Raw genomic sequence first — 21,870 nt, 5'->3', positions numbered from 1 at the left:
TTCAAATTGGGTCTTTAAGACATGTGGGTATTTTAAATTCTTTTATAGACAGTGAAAAAACAAAAAATTCTTAGGAAGTAATGCCATTCCATGCCTAAACTAAACTAATGTGTAGCAACCATATAGTGGCAAAACTATGAGGCGTGCTTAATTTCAGTGAAATATTTTTCTCATTTTTAGGGAAATGAAGATTATTTAAAATCTGTTGTTGACATGATTACAAAAAGGTAAGTAGTTTGTAGTTTGATAAATTTGAAAATAGCTGTTCTTTCATTTTTCTGTTTTATTTTTTCTGCCCAATTATATTATTGCGTTAGTGATCATATTCATTCTGATGAGCGTAGCTGTATTGAAAGAACTACTTGGAACTACGGGTCGTTCTAAGCTGTGACAAAGTATAGCTTATAACTTTCCCCAGTTTTGTAGGTTGTCTGTGTAATAACCCAGCTTGTGCGTCTTATCATCGCTATATCTATTCTCCATGAAATCTACCTCCTCTGAGAGAAAGCTACTAGATTATTTTTTAAGCACTCTCGTGTTCCTTACTGTATGAAGTCACATTCTCCACTTCTGCTTACAATCTCCTGCCGGATGCAGCCTGGGAGGGGCGAGCACATGATGAACCAACATGAAGCTATTTATCAAGCAAGAGGCTGTGGAATGGACGCAGCCTTTCAGATCTTTATGTTCAAGTGGCTGATACAATTGGTAAAGAACAAATCACAGCCAGGAAGCTGGTGTTTGGTACTGGCATGAAGAGGGCAGCATGAGAACACCTAGACGGAGAAGCCTTCCACTCTACCTGCAAGATAGAAAGAAAGTAGTAATTGAGGCTGAGTCTAAAGCTGTAAGTAGATTCTGTTAAAGCAGATAAAAGGGGAAAGTGAATGCTTGGCAAATAGAATTGCTTGAGGAGGCAGAAAGGCCAAAAAGGAGCACGCTAGTGGAAGTGTATGGTGGAGTGTGGGTGTTTGGGATTAAGGAAGGAGTATCAGTGGGAGCTCAGGGGGGCAGAGATAAGATTGAGAAGAGCTTCGGTAAAGGCCTGAGCATGATGCACTTCATGCTACAGACCAGGGTCGCAAACGTGGCCTTCAAGCAGAATCTGGCCATCCGATAAGTTTGGCTTCGCCAGCAAGATGTTTCGTTTTGTTTCCTTACCAGATAGTTCGGGGGGTTGGAGGGGAGCAAAGTTGTTTTCGTCAAAAAAAAAAAATCTAGCTAATAACTGCAGAATGAATGGAATTAGAAAATCACCATTTCGAAACAACTGGTTCAGGCATGTCCTTAAGGGACATGTAGACGGGGCTCTTTACCAGGAAGTGTGCCAGCCAGCCTCCAAACAGGAAACCTTTGGTCATTCAGATAGAGGGAATTCAGCACAGAGAATTGGTCAAGAAAGTGTTGACAGGGGCTGAGAGAACAAAAGAGAAGAAAGGAAGTGGGAGAAACAAAGGGTGCTGGGGTTATAGCCCCCCCCCCCCGCCCCAACCCCCCAGCAAATGCTGGGCCGCCCCTGCTCCTGCGCTGTGGAAAATGCCCGGATGGCAGCGCTGGCCTGCTGCCGGAGCTGGGCACTGTACCCAGTCCACGACCTCCTCCTGCTGCTGCTGCAGACTTCCCCCAACCCCAGAGTAGGAAGCAAAACCTCCTCTTTTACTGCCTTCTGATCTCTTGATACTGCCTGCCATCTGCAGAACCTGCCTGGAAGCTGGCAAGCAGGGGGGCTGGGTTTGTGGCCTGCGGAGGCCCCGGCCCTGCAGTCCCAGCAGAGCGGAGTGTGAGAATGGGGCTGAGGCCAGATGCGCAGCTGGCAGGAAGGGCTCGGATGCCCTCCCCTGAACCTCTGACCAGTCTCAGCATCACTGCCGCTAAGGCATTCAGACATGCTGTGGCTTCTGTTGTGTAGCAAATGAAATCCTCTGTGAAATAACTAGAGCAGGTTATTGCCCCCTGCCCTCCAAAATACAATGTAACACAACACACAAGACAGAACAGCCTTCTTCTTTTTTTTTTCTGTTTCAGAGGTAGAATTTCGTGACCCATCAGTTGCATCGATCACCCTGTGCTCAATCCATCACGTGCCTTCCTTAATGCCCATCACCCAGTTACTCCATCCCCCTCCTCCCCTCCAGCAAATCTGTTTGTTTCCTCTGACTAGGAGTCTCTTATGGTTTGTCTCCCTTTCTGTTTTCCTCTTATTTTATTTTTCCTTCCCTTTCCCTATATTCGTCTTCTTTGTTCTTAAATTCCACATACGAGTGAAATCATATATTTAAGACAGAACAACCTTTAGTGTAATCTGAAAGCCAGTGTAGAGTATGCACAGTGAACAGAGGAAGCAATCCGTGGTAACCACATTCTATAGGACAGTTGACCCAGTTCTGTGAAAAAACAAAGATGAGAGAAAAAGAGAAGAATTGAAATGACTGGTGTGGGTAATAAGTTTTAAAAAGAAGGAAGAAATAACTGGTTATAATGAGAGGACCTTGATACTCCCTGGAGCACCCCCTCCCCACCCCCTGTCTTCATCCATTAGTTACTTGTTAGGATGCTGGGCTTATTTGAATATCAACTGAATATTATGTGATATTAAAATTCTTAGCCTTGTAAGGTGTGATAATGGCTTCTGGTTGTGTAAATAAATGTGCTTTTTTGATTTTGACACTGAAGATTTAAAGGGTGAGAACTGATTATCTAGGATTTGTTTTAAAATACTTCAACAAGAAAAAGGGGGCTGAATGGATGAAATAAGTGTGATTAAACAAAAGTAATGGTTATTGAAATCAAGTGATCAGGGATTCATTATAATACCACTTTTGTGTCTGTGTGTGTTAATTTTCATAATAAAATTTAAAGATGTAAAGAATTGAATGAGGCTATTCTTAGCAAGCTGGACTGATGGGGAGAGATGTTGAAGCACAGCAGCCTAACGGAAAACTTGTGATTGGCGGGGTGGGTCTGGAGATGGGAGCCCCAGGAGTGGCTTTATACCTGCACTCATTGCTCATGGATGGGAGGAAGCTGATGAATAAAGTCTATGGGGGTTGGGGAGGGGGGAGTTGGATGCAGGGTACACATGGCAGGAGGTTTAGGGGAAAAAGATAGGAACAGGTGAAGGAGTAGGAAAAAATAGTTTGAGAAAAGAGGGTGAAATGAAAGCATTCCCTCCTTAAAGGATTTTCTTTTCTCTGTGAAAGAAAGATAGTATGTTGAGAATGGGTGATTTATTGGCAGTGAACTTGACCTTGAGGATGGTAGTGAAGCCTTGAAGTAGATGATGTGTGTGAAGGGAGATAGAACTGGTAGAGATTAACTAAAACACCCTTGTATGTCTAATTTTACCCAAAAAAGATTCCCCAGGGAAAAAAGTTGTCTCATACTTGAATCCTTAAAATGTTCTTATATTCCAGGATAGCCTCTCTTGGTTGCTTTATTCTGCATAATAAACCACTGTTTGAAGAAGACACATTAGCCTGAAATGACTTAAATCTATGCTAGTTTGGTGTCCTTATTAGGGAGTCTTCACAGAATTCATTACAAAGAAAGCAGAGGTTTGCAAACAATTTCTAGGGATATGTTTTGAAATCCTTTGAAGATGACTAAAAAAATTACAGTACGTGGTTACTTGTGGAGATCACAAATAAAAATACTACTTGGTGTATAAAAACACTTATGTTTTGCTATAAAATTTACAGTCAATGTCACTAACTAGAATTTTAGTTAGACTTAATGATCATGTGTGCCAGAGAACGATGTCAGATGATTCAAAAAGAGATTCTCGTGATGATGAGAATGTTAATGTCAATACAGGATAAAGAGTTGGAATAAAATTATTTTATTGTTTGTGAGAATAGAATACAACTATAATTTAAAAATAGATCTTATAGAATATGCAATTTTAAGTGAGATTGTATCTAAGTTAATGTAAACTCATAGCTTTTCATTTCTATATGTAAATTTTTATATATTTAATTTAGCCAAAACTCTTTGCTAGGTCTGTTCGTTGGGGTTAATGAAAGATTGCTCTGTATTTTATTGGTCTTAAATTTGAGACTGTAATTGTTAAAGGACCCAACTAAGGTTATATATAGCCTTATATGAAACTGTATATTAACTATTACTTTATATAAAACTATATAGCTATAAAGTTTCCACTTTTTTATAATCACAAGGTAGAATCATTCATTTATAATGGCAACAATGTATAGTTATACCATTTTCCCTAGTCACTGGCAGCTAGCAATTCTGGTATCATTATCTCAAGAACTTTTGATGCTATCCATACCCTAATAAACTAGAAAAGATTTAAAGAATCCTAGAAAGGTGTCCCCACACAGGATTTCAAAGGTCTTGTTTAAAACAGACTGAGTAAAACTGAGCCTGGAATATTTCTCTTTATTAGTAATGGGAAATTATACCATCAAGATAGAAATCATTTGGCTCCGTGGGTTAAAGCCTCTGCCTTCAGCTTGGGTCATGATCCCAGGATCCTGGGATCAAGCCCCGTATGGGGCTCTCTGCTCCACAGGGAGCCTGCTTCCTCCCCTCTCACTCTGCCTGCCTCTCTGCCTACTTGTGGTCTCTGTCTGTCAAATAAATAAATAAAATCTTTAAAAAAAAAAAAAGAAATTATTTGTAACTTGACTTCTGTTGCCTTGGTACTTTGCCTGAAATTTTCTGGAGGATAAAATCTACTTACAAGCATCTATAATCCAAACTTTTTGTGATTGTATATACTGCAACTTAATGTTATTTTCACTTGCCTCTGCTATTCTAAATTGCTATAAAAAGTTACGCAATTTAACTTTTAAAAATGTAGCTATTATGTTAGTGATTTTTACCCCAAACCAAATAGAAATCCTCATTCTTTTCTTCCACACCAATATTTTCTACTCCTCAAGGAACATACTAAAATGGATTTTTAAAAAAGTTTTCGGGGATGCCTGGGTGGCTCAGTCGGTTAAGCAACTGCCTTCAGCTTGGGTCATGATCCCAGGGTCCTGGGATTGAGTCCCACATTGGGCTCCCTGCTCAGCAGGGGGTTCTGCTTCTCCTTCTGCCTACTGCTTTCCCTTCTTGTGTGCTCGCTCTCTCTCTCTCTCTCTGACAAATTAATGAATAAATAAAATCTTTTAAAAAATAAAAAACCTTTCTATTTGATATACCATAAAATCAGAAGAGCCAGTAAGCCTTTCATCCCCTGTACTCACCCATTTACACTCTCACCTAAAAAAATAAATAAGTAAGCAAACAATAACTCTTCCATTGATACATAGAGCCTGGGAAGAATCTATGTCTGTAGAATTCTTTCCTTACCTAGATATATATTGCTATCCCAGTTTTACAGATGAAGAAACTGAAGGCTAGAGAAAGTAAATGACTTGCTCAAAGTGTGTTAAGTGAAGGATGCAAAATTGGTAGAGACCCTTTTCTGGGTCTCACATTCTCTCTAGCACTGCTGGAGGTTTCTGCTGCTATCCCATGCTCATGATACATACCTATTAGGAAATATCTGGAAACCATTTAAAATGCAAATGAAAGGAATACAATTGTCCACACTCCAATGGCACAAGGAGGCAACAAGTCCACATGTTTTGCTGTCTATAAGTAAACTGAACAACAGAGTAGCAGTGATCGGGCACCCACAGATTCTGAAAGGAGCAGTGAGATGGTGAGGTGATGATATGCAATTTATGTAGTGATTTGTGGACTGAAGAGTCAGAAGCAAGTTCGTACTTTATGGAATTATTCACGGTTAACCCAGTGTGAAAACTCAAATTCAACTGGTGTTGTTGAGGGAGGGCTGTTATTTAACTGACACATGGTAACAGATTCATGCATAATAGAACTGTGCAAAGTGAAGACTACTTATTTTGCACATAATAGAGATTGTGCATATAAAACCCCATCTTGCTTTTTCACCTATTAGCATAAAACAAACATTTTCTTGAGACTTTAGCATTTCAATAAATAATGTAATGCCTAAATTTAAATCTCATTTAAAGTCATATATCTATGTCTAAAGGAAAACCATTTAATGCTCTACCTGGTGTGTCCTGTCCTTTACCTTGATGGTACAAGATGTGTATTACAGGTTTTGTGAGCAATATTTCATGCATTTTAATAATATCCTTGTTGGTCTATAAATATTAACTTTAAAGATTCTGAAAAGCATACATAGTCATCCAGTGACTTGTGGGCAAGTCACACTCATTAAGCAGCCATGAGGTTATTCAATAGGATGTTTACTAAACTCAAAACTATGCACTTTAAAAAGTCATCTAATGTTCTATGCTAACTCGTTAGTTCCATTATTTTGAATCTTTTAGAGTACGTACCTGATTGTAAACTTGCAAAATTTCAAAGTGCCTATAATTTTTACAAAAGGAAATTAATTTTATACTGTATTTTTAAACTTTGTTAGGTTGCTTACTAATTTGTAAAAGAAATAGACTAAAGAGTATTAGTTTCAAAATGTGGATATCATGTATTAACATGTGAAATAATTAAAATAAAAATGTTATGTGGATATGCACAAAGACATTCTTTTTAAAAATATCTGTTATTTTGGTAAATCAAATATTAAGTTGCAAGCTTCCAATTACTTCTGTTTACAGATTCAAAAGGCAACTAAGGTCTGGATCATTAGAAATCATTTCAATACCTGCCCTTTTTTATCCAAACATATTCCACGTCAAGCAGTCAACTGAGGACTCCGGAAGATCAGAGAAGTATGACGTACTACCTTAAATAACCCCATCAGATGTAATAATGTGGGAACAGGCATCCAATAGACCCCATCTCAAACCACAGCCAGCTCCCATTAGCTTGCAAGAGCTGACTGTGCAGCTCTTCCCAGTCTGTGTCTAACAGCGTCAAGTCGGTAGCATGAAATCAGCCATGGTAGGAGCATTTACACCATGGAGATGGGCAAAGCACAAACCGTGGTTCACCCTCACCCTACTCCCTGAAGAATCAGTTGTTAAAACATTTACCACCAGCACACCACTGAGTATCTGTGTTTGCGTTTTCAGCCAATAATTAGCAAGGGTGTAAGGAAGGGGGAAAGCCTGGGGTTATAAATTATTACGGGTACATTCTAGTTCCAGTTTTTTTGTTTGCCATAGGTCATCCTAGACAGATAGTTTAGACTTTGTCTTCTTACCTTCCTCTGCTTCCCCTTGTGCATATAAAATCTACAATATATATTTGGAAAAGTCATTGTAAGAATAAAATTTAATATTTATGAAATAATTTTGAAAAAAGGATCACTATTGTTTGATTATAAATGTCATAGATATTATAAGAAGTGTAATGTTTTGGTTCCTCAAAATTACTAGAGTAAAAGAAATGTCAGAATTCAGAAAAAAGTTTGATCCCATAAAACTTATTAGCTCTGTTTTTTTTTTAATGGTAATAAATGGTATGTCAGAATCTGGAAATCTCTTGGGGATTTTCCTTTGCTTTGAATTCAGTAGTCAGTTCTTAGAGTCATAAAGCTGGGAGACATTGTAGCTCCTGTTTTTCCTTCTGCTTTTTGTGTCTCCATCATCATTTCTTATTTATTTATTTATTTTAAACAATCTCGCTCTGCTTATCCCCCTTGTCTCCATTCCTCTGCCTTGGACTTACGTCAGGCCATCCATGATCTAGCCTAGCCTGGCCTCTCTTCCAGTTCATTCTCCATGTGTAGCCAGAATACCTTTTTCGTAAGAGATCAGGTCCAAAGTTTCCTTCCTGATCTTGTCTCTTCCCATCAGCAGCTTTTCCATCCTCTCTCGGTGCTCTGGATCTAAGGTGACACCGCTTTCTCGTGCGTTTCATGTCTTGGCAATACTGACCCTCCCACTGAATGCCTGGCCTCCCGATCCACCGTCCCATCTTATTTTACGTCATCATTGCCAATGTCGCTATAGAGCACTTACCTAATCGTTCTGATTTTATTACTTTTCTGTCTTTTCATACTGGATTATGAAACTCAGAAGGGCAGAACTGCATTGTGTCTTGCTCTTTGTGTGTTCAGGAAGTGGCCTAAACCTAGCTTAGTATTAAATTAAAATAGAGTTTCTTCTTATTTTTATTTGAACAAGACCTAAGACCAGAGATACTATTAACTTTACTACACAGGTCAGAATTCAACCAAAACATAAATTAGGTAGATTATGCTTCTCCTAGTGTAGTGATAGCAGATAAGGTCCACTGAATAAAGATGAGAAACATTTTAATACAACTTTTCAATATAACATTATTGCACTTACTGTAGATAGCACTCTATGTTAGCAAAGCGTAAAAAATTGTTTTAATTACTGAAGTGCGCTTATAAATAAAAATTATATAATAATGACAAATATTAACAGACTTTATTGCTGTCTTTAGTTGGCGTATCAAACAAGTACTGGATTTTTGTTTTTTGATGCTATATGCCCAACCCAAGGCCATGTATTATTTACAGGTAAGACCGTGGTGTGTGTGTGTGTGTGTGTGTGTGTGTGTGTGTGTGTGTGTAATTTAAAGTGGAAGTATTATATTCTCCTTCCCTCTTTAGGTTCCTTCCTTCCTCATCATGTTCCTCCACGTTACTTTGTATTCAGGAAATACTTAATATATTTAAGTTCCAAAAAGGAAGTTTAAAGTTGATTTTATGTAAGTCTTCTTGCTGGATTTACAGTTAACAAAGGAAATTTTAGTTACCTGAAGCAAACTGTAAAAAAATTCTCAAATTAGGAAAAAAATAGAAATTATGCTCCTTATGTTTCTCTTTCCACAAATTTCTTACATTAGGCAGATGTATTTTGAGCACTTGCAGTATGTCAGACAGTATGTATGCTCACCATTGGTACCCTACATAGGCTTGCATTGTATGTTCAACCCAGCGTTACAGTGCCTTTTTGTATTTCTGAAATAAAGCAATTATATATAGATTGAGTTCCCTGAATTCTGGTGTATTGTTAAATAATAGTGTTATGTTTCCCAGCAGTGAGTGTACGCCTTACTATGTGTGACAATATGTAGTTGTAAAAAGAGTTTGCAAGACATCATTGGAGAAGAGAGAATGTTAGAAAAATGCCCAAAGCAGGGTCCTCTCTTTTACTGGGAGGAAAAAAAAAAGTCTTTTGATTCCTAGTTAATGGAATGTAACAGAAACACGAGATCCAGCCAATGAATTCTTCCCAATTTACAACAATGCAGTTCTCTTTTGTGCTCTGGTCATATGCTTGAGGACTTTCACATTTTTCTGAATCATTTAGGAGGTTTTTTTTAGTGCATAGATCACACATATATCAGATTTAAAAGAAAGGAAAATTCTAGTTTTCCTTTCCCCCTCTCTTAGGGAGAACTATTCTTAGGCTTATGAGCACCATCATTCTACCCAGCTGCTGGTGGATGAGAGTGCTGGTTCCCTTTTGTCATCTCTTGGCCAGCCACCCTCTCTGGCGATAGGACTTGGCACCTGTCATCTTGAACATAAAGCTAGTTGGCCTTAAATTAGAAACGGAAGTATTTGTAAGGATGAAAATGGATTCAGGTAAGCCATTTTTTTTTTTTTCAGTGAGGATTTAGATTGAGTGTTCCATATTATTATTTAGGAAAGAAACCTATCATCTCTGGTCTCAGAATCCAAAAGTGAAAACTAACAGTAAAAACCCTCAGCAACTTGAACTAAAAATAAAATTAACCTCATAAAAACATTTTCTTCAGTGTATGCTGTTGAAAGTATTTTCAATTCTCAAATGAATGCAACTTATTCAGTAGAAATATCAAAGTTACTAATGACTTTTTGTTTTTTTTTCCAGCTAGAAGATGATATCATAGCTAAAAAGACATACTTTACAAAAATCACAGATTTTGTGCATAATATCACTTCCAAAAACTGGTTTTATATTGAGTTTTCAATTCTTGGATTCATAGGTAAACAATATATCTATTTTTAAGCACACAATAATCTTAAAAGTTCTTAAGAACGTATCAGTTTGGGATGCCTGGGTGGTTCAGTTGGCTAAGCGACTGCCTTTAGCTCAGGTCATGACCTTGGAGTCCTGGGATCGAGTTCCACGATGGGCTCCCTGCTCAGTGAGGAGTCTACTTCTCCTTTGGACCCTCCCCCTTCTCATGCTCTCTTTCTCTCATTCTTTCTCTCAAATAAATAAATAAGTAAAACCTTAAAAAACTTATCAGTTTGTTAATAAATGGAAAGGAATGGCATGATTTCTATATACTTTTTAAGATAAGATCAAATTCAAGTATCTGGATTTCAGAAAATGTATTTTCAAACCAATTTTTTCCTAGATGGACAATATAGATTAGCAGGTTGACATATACATATATGTTATAAAAATGCAGGAAAGATACCACTTGCTAAGTGCTTGCTGAGAGTCTGCAAGATCAGTGACTAAGGCGTACTTCTCGATTTTATGTAGAAAAATAGTTTCAGATTACATAGAATCTCATAGAATCTCAAAGAATTATTTAGTCCTAAGTTAGAATTCCATTGAATTCCAGAGAATGGAATTCTAACTTAGGACTCCTGTACTAAATTCCTTGTCACTTCCGGTATGCCAAAGCTGACCTACCTAGAAAAGTATAAAAATATATGAATTGGACCCACCACCGAGAGTTCCTAAAATCGTGCCCATGATGTGATTTTAAAAACCATTTCTTCTATGAATTTTCTTTTGCTTCCTTCCACTCTCTCCACTCTTCCTTTTACACTTTTCCTTTTATTTGAACTTTGAGGTAGCAAGTCGAATGACCTTACTCATTTCATGGTGCACATCATCGTTTCTTCATGCAGGAGCCTTCTCTTATTTTATTCTTTTATTTTAGGCCCAGTCCCTACTCCCACTTCCTCCCACCCCCCAACAGGTTTGTGCTCTACTGTGTTCAAAGAATACACATGAATATACATGTATTCCTGTCAATACTTGGTGTTTATCACATTTGTACCTGCTTAAAGTTTACAAAAACAGGCGATGTGTGATAAGCTTATTCATGCCCCTTACATTTTTGTCCTTAAAACTAGATTTTAAAACTGCCAACATGTCGATTTATGCCCGTTTAGTTTATTGTTCCTCCTGCTGTTGCATAAGCCCTACGTAATAATCCATTTGATATATCCAGCCTCAGAGTGGTTGACCTTGATTGCTTCTAACTCCCGGCTGCCACAAAGAAATGAAGTGGCATATATGTCCCCGGGAGCAGAACCATGGAGAACGAATGTAGCGGTGTCTCTATGTAGCCAGATTGCTTTGCAGATTGACTGTACTGTTTATACCCCCCTAAACAGTGTGTAGGAAGGAGTTCCTGTTTCTCCATATGCTTGACAATATTTGATTCTTTCTGCTACTTTTTTTTTTTTTTTTTTTTTTTTGCCACTGGGAGGAGTGTAAAGCATTTCCCTGACTGCTCGTGAAATGTTATTCATATACTTACTTGATCACCTTCTTTCCCATACTTTTTTGTTAAGTGTTGTAGAATCCAATTTTAAGACCTTATTTTGCTCAGCTTTGGTTTAAATAAGAAGAAGAATGATAGGTAGCAGTAACATCTGATGAGCTTGAAGAGGAAGTAAGCTTATTGATACATTACTCTGTGAACTATAAATTCCTTTTTATCTTTTTCACCGAAGTCAGGTATGAGAAGGATAGAGAATGTTCACATTCTGATCACAAGAGCACATTGAACAGGAGCACTATATATGTAAAGCTGAAGTCTTATTTAAGCTTAAGTTTATAAGGGTTTTGTTTTCTGTTGTTATAATAATAATAATTTTCTTACTCAATATTACCAAAACTATGAGTTTGCTAAGCAGAATTTTATAGCATACTGACAGCAGATAAGGAAAACACAAATACTGAATCAGCTATTTCTATCATTAAATCACTTGGTCACTGTATATACTGGTGCCAAAAAAATTAAAATACAACTATACACTTCACTAAGTAACCCACACAGGCTCAGCTCCTAGTGAAAAAAACTGAAGCATGCTCACTTCCTACCGGCATGTTTATTAAATGGTTAGATGTTTTTTATACTATTTACTTTGAAGTGAAAATTTACCTGAATTTTATACCTTCAGCTTCATTTTAAAATTAAATTAATTTTAAAATTAAAGATGTAGTATTAGGAAAAACCAATTAGACCTAATATCGTACTTTAAAATACAGCAAATCTAGAAGAATCACAAATGTGAAATAGAAATAAAATTCTTATAAAATGATGCTCAAATACTGAAATAATACAGTACTCTAATCACAAGTGTTAAACATAAAAAAATCTGGTAGATTGATAGAGTTCTACAAAAGTCAGGTTATAAATCAGTTTCTGTAAAATTAAGTAAAAGATTAAAGCTCCTATAGTTTTCATGTTATTTATATATCTTTTATTGTTATGTATATATCTTTCATTTGATTTAGAAAATTTATCTCATTGGTTATCAAAATTGCCTAAAAGTTCACTATACAAAATCTGCTTCACTATACTAAACCTGCTTCACACTTCTTGCCCAGAAATGGTAATCATTAATACTTAAGCAGATGTATTATTTTGTTTTATTATCCTTCAACTTCACTAATACTTAAAGCTTTATTTATTTTGAAAGAATATGATCTATTTAATCTTTAATGATTTGGGGGGTCTTTTCTCATGTTAATAGAATGAACAACTGTATATAAGTGTTATTTTATGATATATTGTTATTTGGATTTGTAAACACTTAAGAGTTATTTGGATTTGTTTACTTTTTCTCCATAGGAAAGCTGTTTAAATCTGAGGACTTAACTGACTTTGTACGTTTTTTTTTAATGTTCTACAAAGATAAACCCATAGACTTGCTCTTGGGGGACATTTTTCAGGTAAAGATGTGTAACCCAGGAGAAACTCCTGTGAGTATTTCTTTACTTTGTAAATGCAAAATATTTTAGGAAAATACTATCTGTCTAATGTAATTCCCTAAAATTTGTTCACCAAACTAAACCTGATGAATGCATTCATTTTTTGACTTCCGGTATCCAAAACTTTTATTGACATTTATACGTACTAAATGAAGTAATGAGAGGCCACAAATGTAGTGAAAAGTAGAAAAAAGGAAACAAACAAACAAACAAAAAACCCAAACAAATAATAAAATGATGGATGTAAATTCAGATATGTTGATATTTACATTAAATATAAATGACCAAAATGTTACCAATTAAGAGAGAGTTCATCAGAATGGATTAAAAAACACTATGCAATTACTTGCTGTCCACATTCAGTTCAAATATAATGATATACATAGGTTAAAAGTAAAAGGTATAAAAAAGAAATACCTGCAGACACTAATCAAAGAAAATCTGTAGTAGCTATCTTAATATCAAAGTATACTTTGGTGCAAAAAAAACCAAAAAATTTAACCAGGGATCAAGAAAGATACTACGTACTGGTAAAAGGGTCAAATCACCAAGAAGATATGATAATCATAGAAGTATATATACATTTAACAACAGAAACTCAAAATACATTAAGCAAAAGATTGACAGAACTAAAGGAAAAAATAGATTAGTCTGCAGTTATAGTTGGAGCTGATAGGTAGAAAACCAGCAAAGAGATAAAAGAATTGAACATCATCTACATCTGGATTTAATTGCTATTTTATTTTAAAGATTTTATTTGTTTATTTGACAAAGAGAAAGAGAAAGCGCATGTGCACAAGCAAGGAGAGTGGCAAGCAAAGGGAGAGGGAGAAACAGGGCTCAGGCTCAGTCCCGCACCTTGGGATAATGAACTGAGCTGAAGACTGATGCTTAACCTGCTGAGCCCCTTAACTGATATTTTAAAAACACTATGTCCAACAGCAGTAGAAATCATATTTTTTTAAAGTATGTATAGAACATACACCAAAATAGACATGTCTTGTATCATAAAACAAAGCTGGCAAATTTAAGATGAAATCACAAAAAAAATGAGACTAAAATTTGACCGAGTGGAATAAAATTAGAAATCAAGAACAGAAAGATAACTCAAAAATCCATAAGGATGTGGAATTTAAACAATACACTCCTGAATAAACCAGAGTGAAAGAGAAAGTCTCTAAAGGAAAATTAGAAAATACTTTGAATTGAATGAAATGAAAATACAACCTATCAAAATTTGTGAGATGCAGCTAAAGCACTACTTATGGAGAAATTAATCTTAGAAGAAACCATTATCTTAGAAGAGAAGAAAGATCTCACATTAGTAATTTCAGCTTCCACCTTAAGTTACTAGAAAAAGAAGAGCAAAATAAACCCAAATCAAGCAGAAGAAAGAGAATAATAGCTACGAGAGCAGAAAGAAATGGAACTGAAAACATAAAAGCAGTAGAGAAAATTAATAAAACCAAAATATGGTTCTTTGAAAAGAGTAAGAAAGCAGATAAATTTCTAATAAAACTGACAAAAAAAAAACCCAAAACATAAATTATCAATATTAAAATGAAAGAGATATCACGGTATATATGTAGGTATGTGTGTATCTAAATCTAACAAAATATGTAGGTTTATCTATATGCTGAAAACTTTGAACAGCTGATGAAAGGAAGAGACATACCATGATCATGGATTGGAAGGCTCAGTATAGTAAATATGAAAATGCTTCCTAAATTGATTTATGGACTTAATATATTCCAGTCAAAATCTGAGCAGGGTTTTTTATGGTAGTTGTAGACAAGCTAATTCTAAAATTTTTAAGAAAAAGGAAAGGAACTGGTTTAGCTAAAATGATTTTGAAAAAGAAGAATAAAGTTGGAGGCATCACAGAACTCAATTTCAAATCTTATGATAAAGCTACAGTAAGCAAGACAAACATTTATAGTAAAGAGGTAAACAAAGAGACCCATGGAGTGAAACAGCTAATTCAAAAATAGGTCCACAAAATATGGCCAGTTGATACTTGACAAAGGAGCATATGCAATTCAATGGAGAAAGAATAGTCTTTTCAACAAATATATATTGGATTAATTGAAAGTGTGTTTGTGTGTATGTGTGTGTGTATGTGTGTATGATCTCAACCCAAACATCACACTTGATACAAACATTATTTCAAAATACATCATCTATCTAAATATGAAACATAAACTATAAAACTTCTAGAAGAAAGTGTAGAAAAATATCTTCAGGCTCCAGGACAAGGAGAAGAGTTCTTTGACATGACACTAAAACCATGATCCATTTATTTTTTTTTTCATTGCTAAATTGGATTTTATCCAAATTAAATCTTTTGTACTGTAGATTTTACTGTTTGAGGATAAGGCACCATAGACTAGGAAGAAATATTTGTAAATTCCATATACAGCAAGGATTTGTATTCAGAATATATGTAAAATTCTTAAAACTTAACAATAGTGAAACAACCCAATTAAAAAATAGGCACAAGACTTGAATAGACACTAGAAAAGCAGTTTTCCCCTTACTGCAATAAGCAATGAACTCAGTTTTTCTTTATCAACAGGTTATTTGGGAGGGTAATTTGGGAAGCCAGCATTTGATAATACCATCTCATTGGTATTTCTATTAATAACTTAACAAATGTTAGAATTTCTATTTCCTAAAGTTCAACTCCTCAACTAATTTTATCTGACTATAGTTTCAAATTAAATTAACCCAGGATTATATGATTAGTTTACAGTTTCAAAAACAATCATTTAATGTAATATTTTCCTACATGTTAGCACCAAGTAGAAATGCATTTAAGTAAGTCTTCTGTTCAAAAAATAAAAACAACCTACTGAATGGGAGAAGATATTTACAAATCTGATAAGGAGTTACATATATTTGATAAGGGGTTCATATCCTACATATATAAAGAACTTATACACCTCAGCACCAAAAAAAAAAAAAAAAAAAAAAAAAAAAAAATCTAATTTGAAAAAATGGGCAGATAACCTGAATAGACCTTTTTCCAAGGAAGCCATACAGATAGGGGTGACTGGGTGGCTCAGCCAGTTAAATGTCTGCCTTTGGTTCAGGTCATGATCTCAGGGCCCTATAATCAAGGCCCACATCAGGCTCTTTGCTCAGCAGGGAGTCTGCTTCTCCCTCTCCCTCTGTGTGCGCACTGTCTCAATCTCTCTCTCTATTAAATAAATAAATAACCATACAGTTGGCCAACGATACATGAAAAGATGTTCAACATGACTCATCATCATGGAAATGAAATCAGAACCACAATGAAATAGCACTTCACACTGGTCAGAATGGCCAAAATAAAAAACACAAGAAATAACAAGTGGTGGCAAGGATGTAAAGAGAGAAAAACAACAACAACAACAACAAACACCCTGTGTGCTGCTGTGGGAATGTAAATTGGTCCATCCACTATGGAAAACATGGAGGTTCCTCAAAAAATTAAAAATAGAATTGCCATATGATCAAGTAATTCCACACTAGATATTTACCTAGAGAAAACCAATACTAATTGGAAAAGATACATGCACCCCTATGTTTTTGCCGCATCATTTCCTGCACTAGCCAAATTATGGAAGCAGCCCAAGAGTCCATCCATAGAGCAATGGATAAGGAAGATGTGAGATATATACCCAATGGAATATTATTCAGCCACAAAAAAAGAAATCTTAACATTTGCAACAACATAGATGGAACTAGAGAGTATAATGTTAAGTGGAAAAAAAATCAGAAAAAGACAAATACGATATGATCTCACATATGTGCAATTTAAGAAACAAAACAAATGAGCAAAGGAAAAAAAGGAGACAAACCAAGAAATAAACTCTTTGTGGGGGCGGGGGAGGATCAGAGGGAAAAGGGAAGAGGAGAGACAGAATCTTAAGCAGGCTCCATGCCCAGCATGCAGACTTGACTTCACAACACTGAGATCATGACCTGAACTGAAATCAAGAGTCAGACACTTCACTGACTGAGCCACCCAGGTGCCCCAAGAAATAGATTGAACTATAGAGAACAAACTGGAGGTTACCAAAGGGAGGTAGATAGGCTGAGTGAAATAGGTGAGGGGAAGTAAGAGTGCAATTACCATGATGAGCACCGAGTAATGTATAGAACTATTGAATCACTACATTGTACCCCTGAAACTAATATGACTCTGTATGTTAACTATACTGGAATAAAAATTATGTTAATTTTACTGGAAAATGGCATCTGGGTAGTTCAGTCAGTTAAGCATCTGACTATTGATTGGGCTTGGGTCGTGATTGCAGGATCATGAGATCCAGCCCTGCCTCTGGCTCTATGCTCAGCGGGGAGCCTGCTTGAGATTTTGTCTCTTCCTCTCTCTGTGCCCCTCCCCACTGGGTGTTTACTCTCCCTAGCGTGCATGCACATACACTCTCTCTCAAATAAATAAATCTTTTTTAAAAATTGAGTATAAAAATTTGAGATGTATTTTTATGAATTCTCTCTGTATACAGTATATAAAATAATTATCAAAAATCATAATAATTTCAGATGTTGTCTTCTAATAGGAATGGTATCACAGGTCATCTTTCTTATTTTTATTTTAATGAGGTTAACCAGATCTTTTTTCATAAAATATAATATTGGTTCTTCGTTTTAATGATGTGTTTTTATACTTAAGAAGATCTAGCTCAGTTTAGGAATTAATGACTATGAAAAGAGAAAGAATGTAGTCTGAGAGAAATAGAAAAATATGAAAAAATTTCATCTATGTTATTGAAATAAAAAGAAGGGAGCAGAAGATTATAGTTGGTACAACAGTAGCCTGATTTTCTAAGGCAGAGTTCAGGAAAATACATGCTTTAACTAAAACCTTTTTATATCTCAATTTGTTTTATTATCCTAATAAGGAAAAATTAAGAAATAAAGTTTAATGTAATTTTAAAATATCAAAATAAAAACCTAATATAATACAAAAACTAATATAATACAAAATTCTGCCACCCATAAATGCAATCAAAAGGAGTATTTGGGTTGTTACAGAAGATTGTTGTTTCTCTTATTTTTCCCTAGGAAAAGTGTGCAGAACGAAATAAACAAATTCGTATTCAATATAAGCCTTCTCTTTTCCAGCATGTGGGTATAGAGTCATCACTCCCTGGCGAAGAACAATATTCCAAAGTAAGATTTTGAAATGTATCTTGAGTAATATACAATGTCTCATGAACTTATAAAATATTGTTTAGGAAAGGAGAAATGAAAACTTGAGAATAAAATATGGTTGTTTAAACATAATTCATCTTATGATAACTATATGTTGGACAGAGCAATTTTCTTTTCAAGACCCAAGTTATCTGTCATGGTAAGAAAAATCTAGCCTATGTAAACTTCTTTGTTTTACCATTACCAGCTGTGTAATGCAAGTAATTGACAAACATGTTTTAAAAATCATAATAGAATTCACCATCTTAGTCTACTATTTAAAGTTATAGAATATTTCTAAGTAAAATGCTCCTATTATTGAAATGAAATATATCAACATTCTTCTTTAAGATTACTGAGATCAACAAAATATCAATAAAAATTCAGTATTGTTTGATTTTTAATCATTCTTTAATTTGCCATCTTTTTTGGAAGCAATTTACTTGTAATTGACTTAACATCTTGGTAGGGCAGAAGAAGCAAAGACTTCAGAATCAAAACAACTAGGTTTTAGTAATGGTGGCTTATGTACATGATATTGGGCAAGCCCTAACACTCTGTGCTTTTTTCATCTGTAAGAGAAGTTTAAATTAGATGATCTTTAAGATGTTTCCCACCTTTGTAATCTCTCCCTTCTTAATTTCTTCACACGACAAAGCAAGTGATTGCTTTAACCCTTTGTCAATTAAAATGAGAGAAATGCACATACACATACTCCCATCATTTCATTCATTTTTTTTATGACCTGCCCTCTTTCCACCTTTTCTACTCCTTATCTCTATGTGTTTATTGCACTGCACTCTTTGGAACACTGTCTGAGACACAGTGTGGATTCAGTAAATGTTAGCTGTTAGCCGTTAGGCAAAGTGAAATTCTAGATTAAAAGTGTTCATTAAGCAAAACAAACAAGTGCCAGGAATAATGAAAATTTAACTGTTATGAATGTTAATACAACAAATAACACCATGAAAATAAATAAAACATGGCCGCAGGTGATGCAGAAAGAAACTGTCTATGCCATTCTCTTTGTTGGTGCTATTATAATGGGACTCTTTCCTTCTATTATATTTTTTGCTGGATAAGCTATTTTAACCTTACCTTTTGTAAATTCACAACAGACTAGAATATTTATCTAATCATTCATAGTTTGATGTTATAATCTAGCTTTTTTTCTTTTTTTATACCTCACCCCACGTGAAATAGAAATAAATAACAATTTAATGATATGTCAAATGTGATTGTGTATTTTCAAAATCTGTATTATTTTAATTGTCAAAATTATTTAATTATATATAAATTATTTAATTATATTATTTTAAAATTTTCTAATAGGATATTTATTATTAGGAGCTTCATAATTCAAATACCTTCTTTAAAAATGATGAACATCATTCTTTGGAAAAAATGGCATAATAAGGATTAGTCTTAGCTCTCAACTTACTTCATAGTGGATAAGAGACTGTATCATATAAAAAAATTTAAGCCTTTGATAATAGAGTAAGTATAAAATAGTAAGTATAAAAATATATATATAGAAAATTATCAGATATTTGTTTTAGTAAGTATGAAACTGATATATAGAAAATCATCAGATATTTGTTGGCCTTAATTTATAATCATGTTTTGTGTATTTTAAAATCGTATACAGATAACTTTCTGATATACTAATATTTTGTTTTAGAAGAATGAATAACTATTTTCCTTTCCTTTTTTATCATATACTGTAGACATACAATGAATTTGGAGGCAATAGATTTGAGTTTGAAGCCTCATTTATTTTAAAGATTTTTATGTATTTGAGAGAGAGAGAGCGCGCACGTGCAAGCAAGGGGTGAAGGAGGGTGAGGGGCAGAGGGAGAGGCAGACCCCCCGCTGAGCAGGGAGCCCAATGCTGGGCTCATCCCAGGACCCTGGGATCGTGACCTGAGCTGAAAAACAGACACTTAACCAACTGAGCCACCAGGCACCCGTGAAGACTCAATTCTTATCAATAGTTGTAACAATATGGATGAATCTCTAAAGTTGCATTATGCTAAATGAAAAAAGCCAGATGCAAAAGACTATATACTGTATGATTCAATTTGTATGGAATGCTAGAAACGGCAGATCCTGATATCTCATGATGATTTTAATTTGCATTTCTTTAATGACCAATGATGTTGAGCATCATTGCTAGTTGCTTGTGTGTGTACATATATAAAATACATAGATTTTTACAAAACGCAGATTTTAATGAAATGTATGTATATGTTTTGTGAAGTGTCTTACTGAGTATTTGACCATTTAAAAAATGGGTTGTTCACCTGTTAAATATTTTGAGTTGTTATAATTCCATATATAGTCTGACTGCAAGTCTCATCTTATGGCTTTCTCTTTCATTTTTAAAATTTCATTCTCTTTCAATGAATGAAAGATTTTAACTTTGATAGAGTTCACTCCACCCAAACTCCACTCTATCCATATAGTTATGTCAGTGGTTAGCTCAGTATTCAGTGATTTTATGAGAATATAAATGCTATTTCCACTTAAACTACATAATATCCTTTATTTTTCCTTTATTATACAACTTTTTTTGGAGGTTTGTTTTTCTTTTAAGATTTTATTTATTTATTTGAGAGAGAATGAGAGAGAGAGAGCATGAGAAGAGGGAGAAGCAGATTCCCTGCCAAGCAGGGAGCTTAAATGTGGGACTCAATGCTGGGACCCCAGGATCATGACCTGACCGAAGGCAGTTGCCCAACCAAAGGAGTCACTGAGTCACCTCTTCTTTTGGAGTTTTAAATTGATTTTATTTCAATGTACTTATCACTAATTCACCCTTAGATTCCCTGTAAATTATCTAAATCTGTTCTTGGTATATTCAGACATTTAAAAATCATGGATAAATGATGAATATCGTCAAGTGCTTTCTACATTTCTACTCCTTAATCTTGAAAAATACCTCTTCTTCAGCCCTCTGACCAGTTCTAGAAGATATCTTAAGAACCGGGGGGTTGATTTTCCTGTCTTCTATATCCCAAATCTGTATCACACTTGGTCTACTTGTTTGTTTAGTAAAGCACATCCTCTAGTAATTTCTTGAGAAAGACTGTGTAGGAAGTGAATTCTTGGAGAAGTAAAACATCTTGAAATTACTAGAGTCTGTCAAACTTAATTGTTAGATTGGCTACGCAAAGAAATCTGAATTCTGATTCTTGAAGGTATTCAAGAGTGTAACCAATGAAAAGTAATTAAAGCCATTTTAATTCCTGTTTCTTGGTATAGGAACAATTTTCCCATCTGTAAACCTTTAATATTTGTCTTGTATTTATTTAAGGTTCTACAGTTTCATGACGATGGGTCTATTTTTATTGATTGTGATTCATATTTGGTAGAGCTTTTTAATGTGAAAACTCATATTTGGATTCTGGAAAATATTCGCAAATTATTTTATTGATAAATTTTCTCCTCTATTTTTTATGTTCTTTTTAAGGATCCCTATTTTGACTGTTGAATTCCTTGGATTGATGTTCTCTCTCTCTCCCCTACTTTCTCCTTCCTGTTTTCTTTCTATTTGCTTCACTTTCTGAAAATTTTTGTAAATTTCGTCTTAAATCCTTTTTATTAGTGCTTTTTTGGGAGGAGGGCAGTTTTCATTGATTGATTATTGTTTTTGTTATTTTAGCCTTAAAATAAGTTCTTGTTCTTAGACAAGAACCCCTTTTGTGCTCCTAATGCCATTGTCCCCTCTTTCAACACTCAGTTCTTATTTTATGATCGAAATGCTTGCACTTAACCC

At 34.9% G+C, this 21,870-nt stretch overlaps 1 protein-coding gene across 1 annotated transcript in view; it reads left to right on the top strand.

Annotated features, from left to right (window-relative positions):
• The window catches only part of MGAT4D (MGAT4 family member D), a 45,054-nt gene extending 23,526 nt beyond the window's left edge, over window positions 1-21,528 (top strand). Inside the window, exons 5-11 of the mRNA XM_059371120.1 lie at window positions 181-227; window positions 6,621-6,734; window positions 8,380-8,455; window positions 9,798-9,912; window positions 12,754-12,884; window positions 17,964-18,071; window positions 21,409-21,528. Of these exons, the coding sequence (XP_059227103.1) occupies window positions 181-227; window positions 6,621-6,734; window positions 8,380-8,455; window positions 9,798-9,912; window positions 12,754-12,884; window positions 17,964-18,071; window positions 21,409-21,528 (711 nt within the window). The remainder of the gene's footprint in view (window positions 1-180; window positions 228-6,620; window positions 6,735-8,379; window positions 8,456-9,797; window positions 9,913-12,753; window positions 12,885-17,963; window positions 18,072-21,408) is intronic.
• The last annotated feature ends 342 nt before the right edge of the window (window positions 21,529-21,870 follow it).

This window comes from Mustela nigripes, chromosome 1 (genome assembly GCF_022355385.1).
Source record: "Mustela nigripes isolate SB6536 chromosome 1, MUSNIG.SB6536, whole genome shotgun sequence".
NCBI classification, from domain to species: Eukaryota; Metazoa; Chordata; class Mammalia; order Carnivora; family Mustelidae; genus Mustela; species Mustela nigripes.
This window is presented reverse-complemented; position numbering and strand designations above follow the sequence as displayed.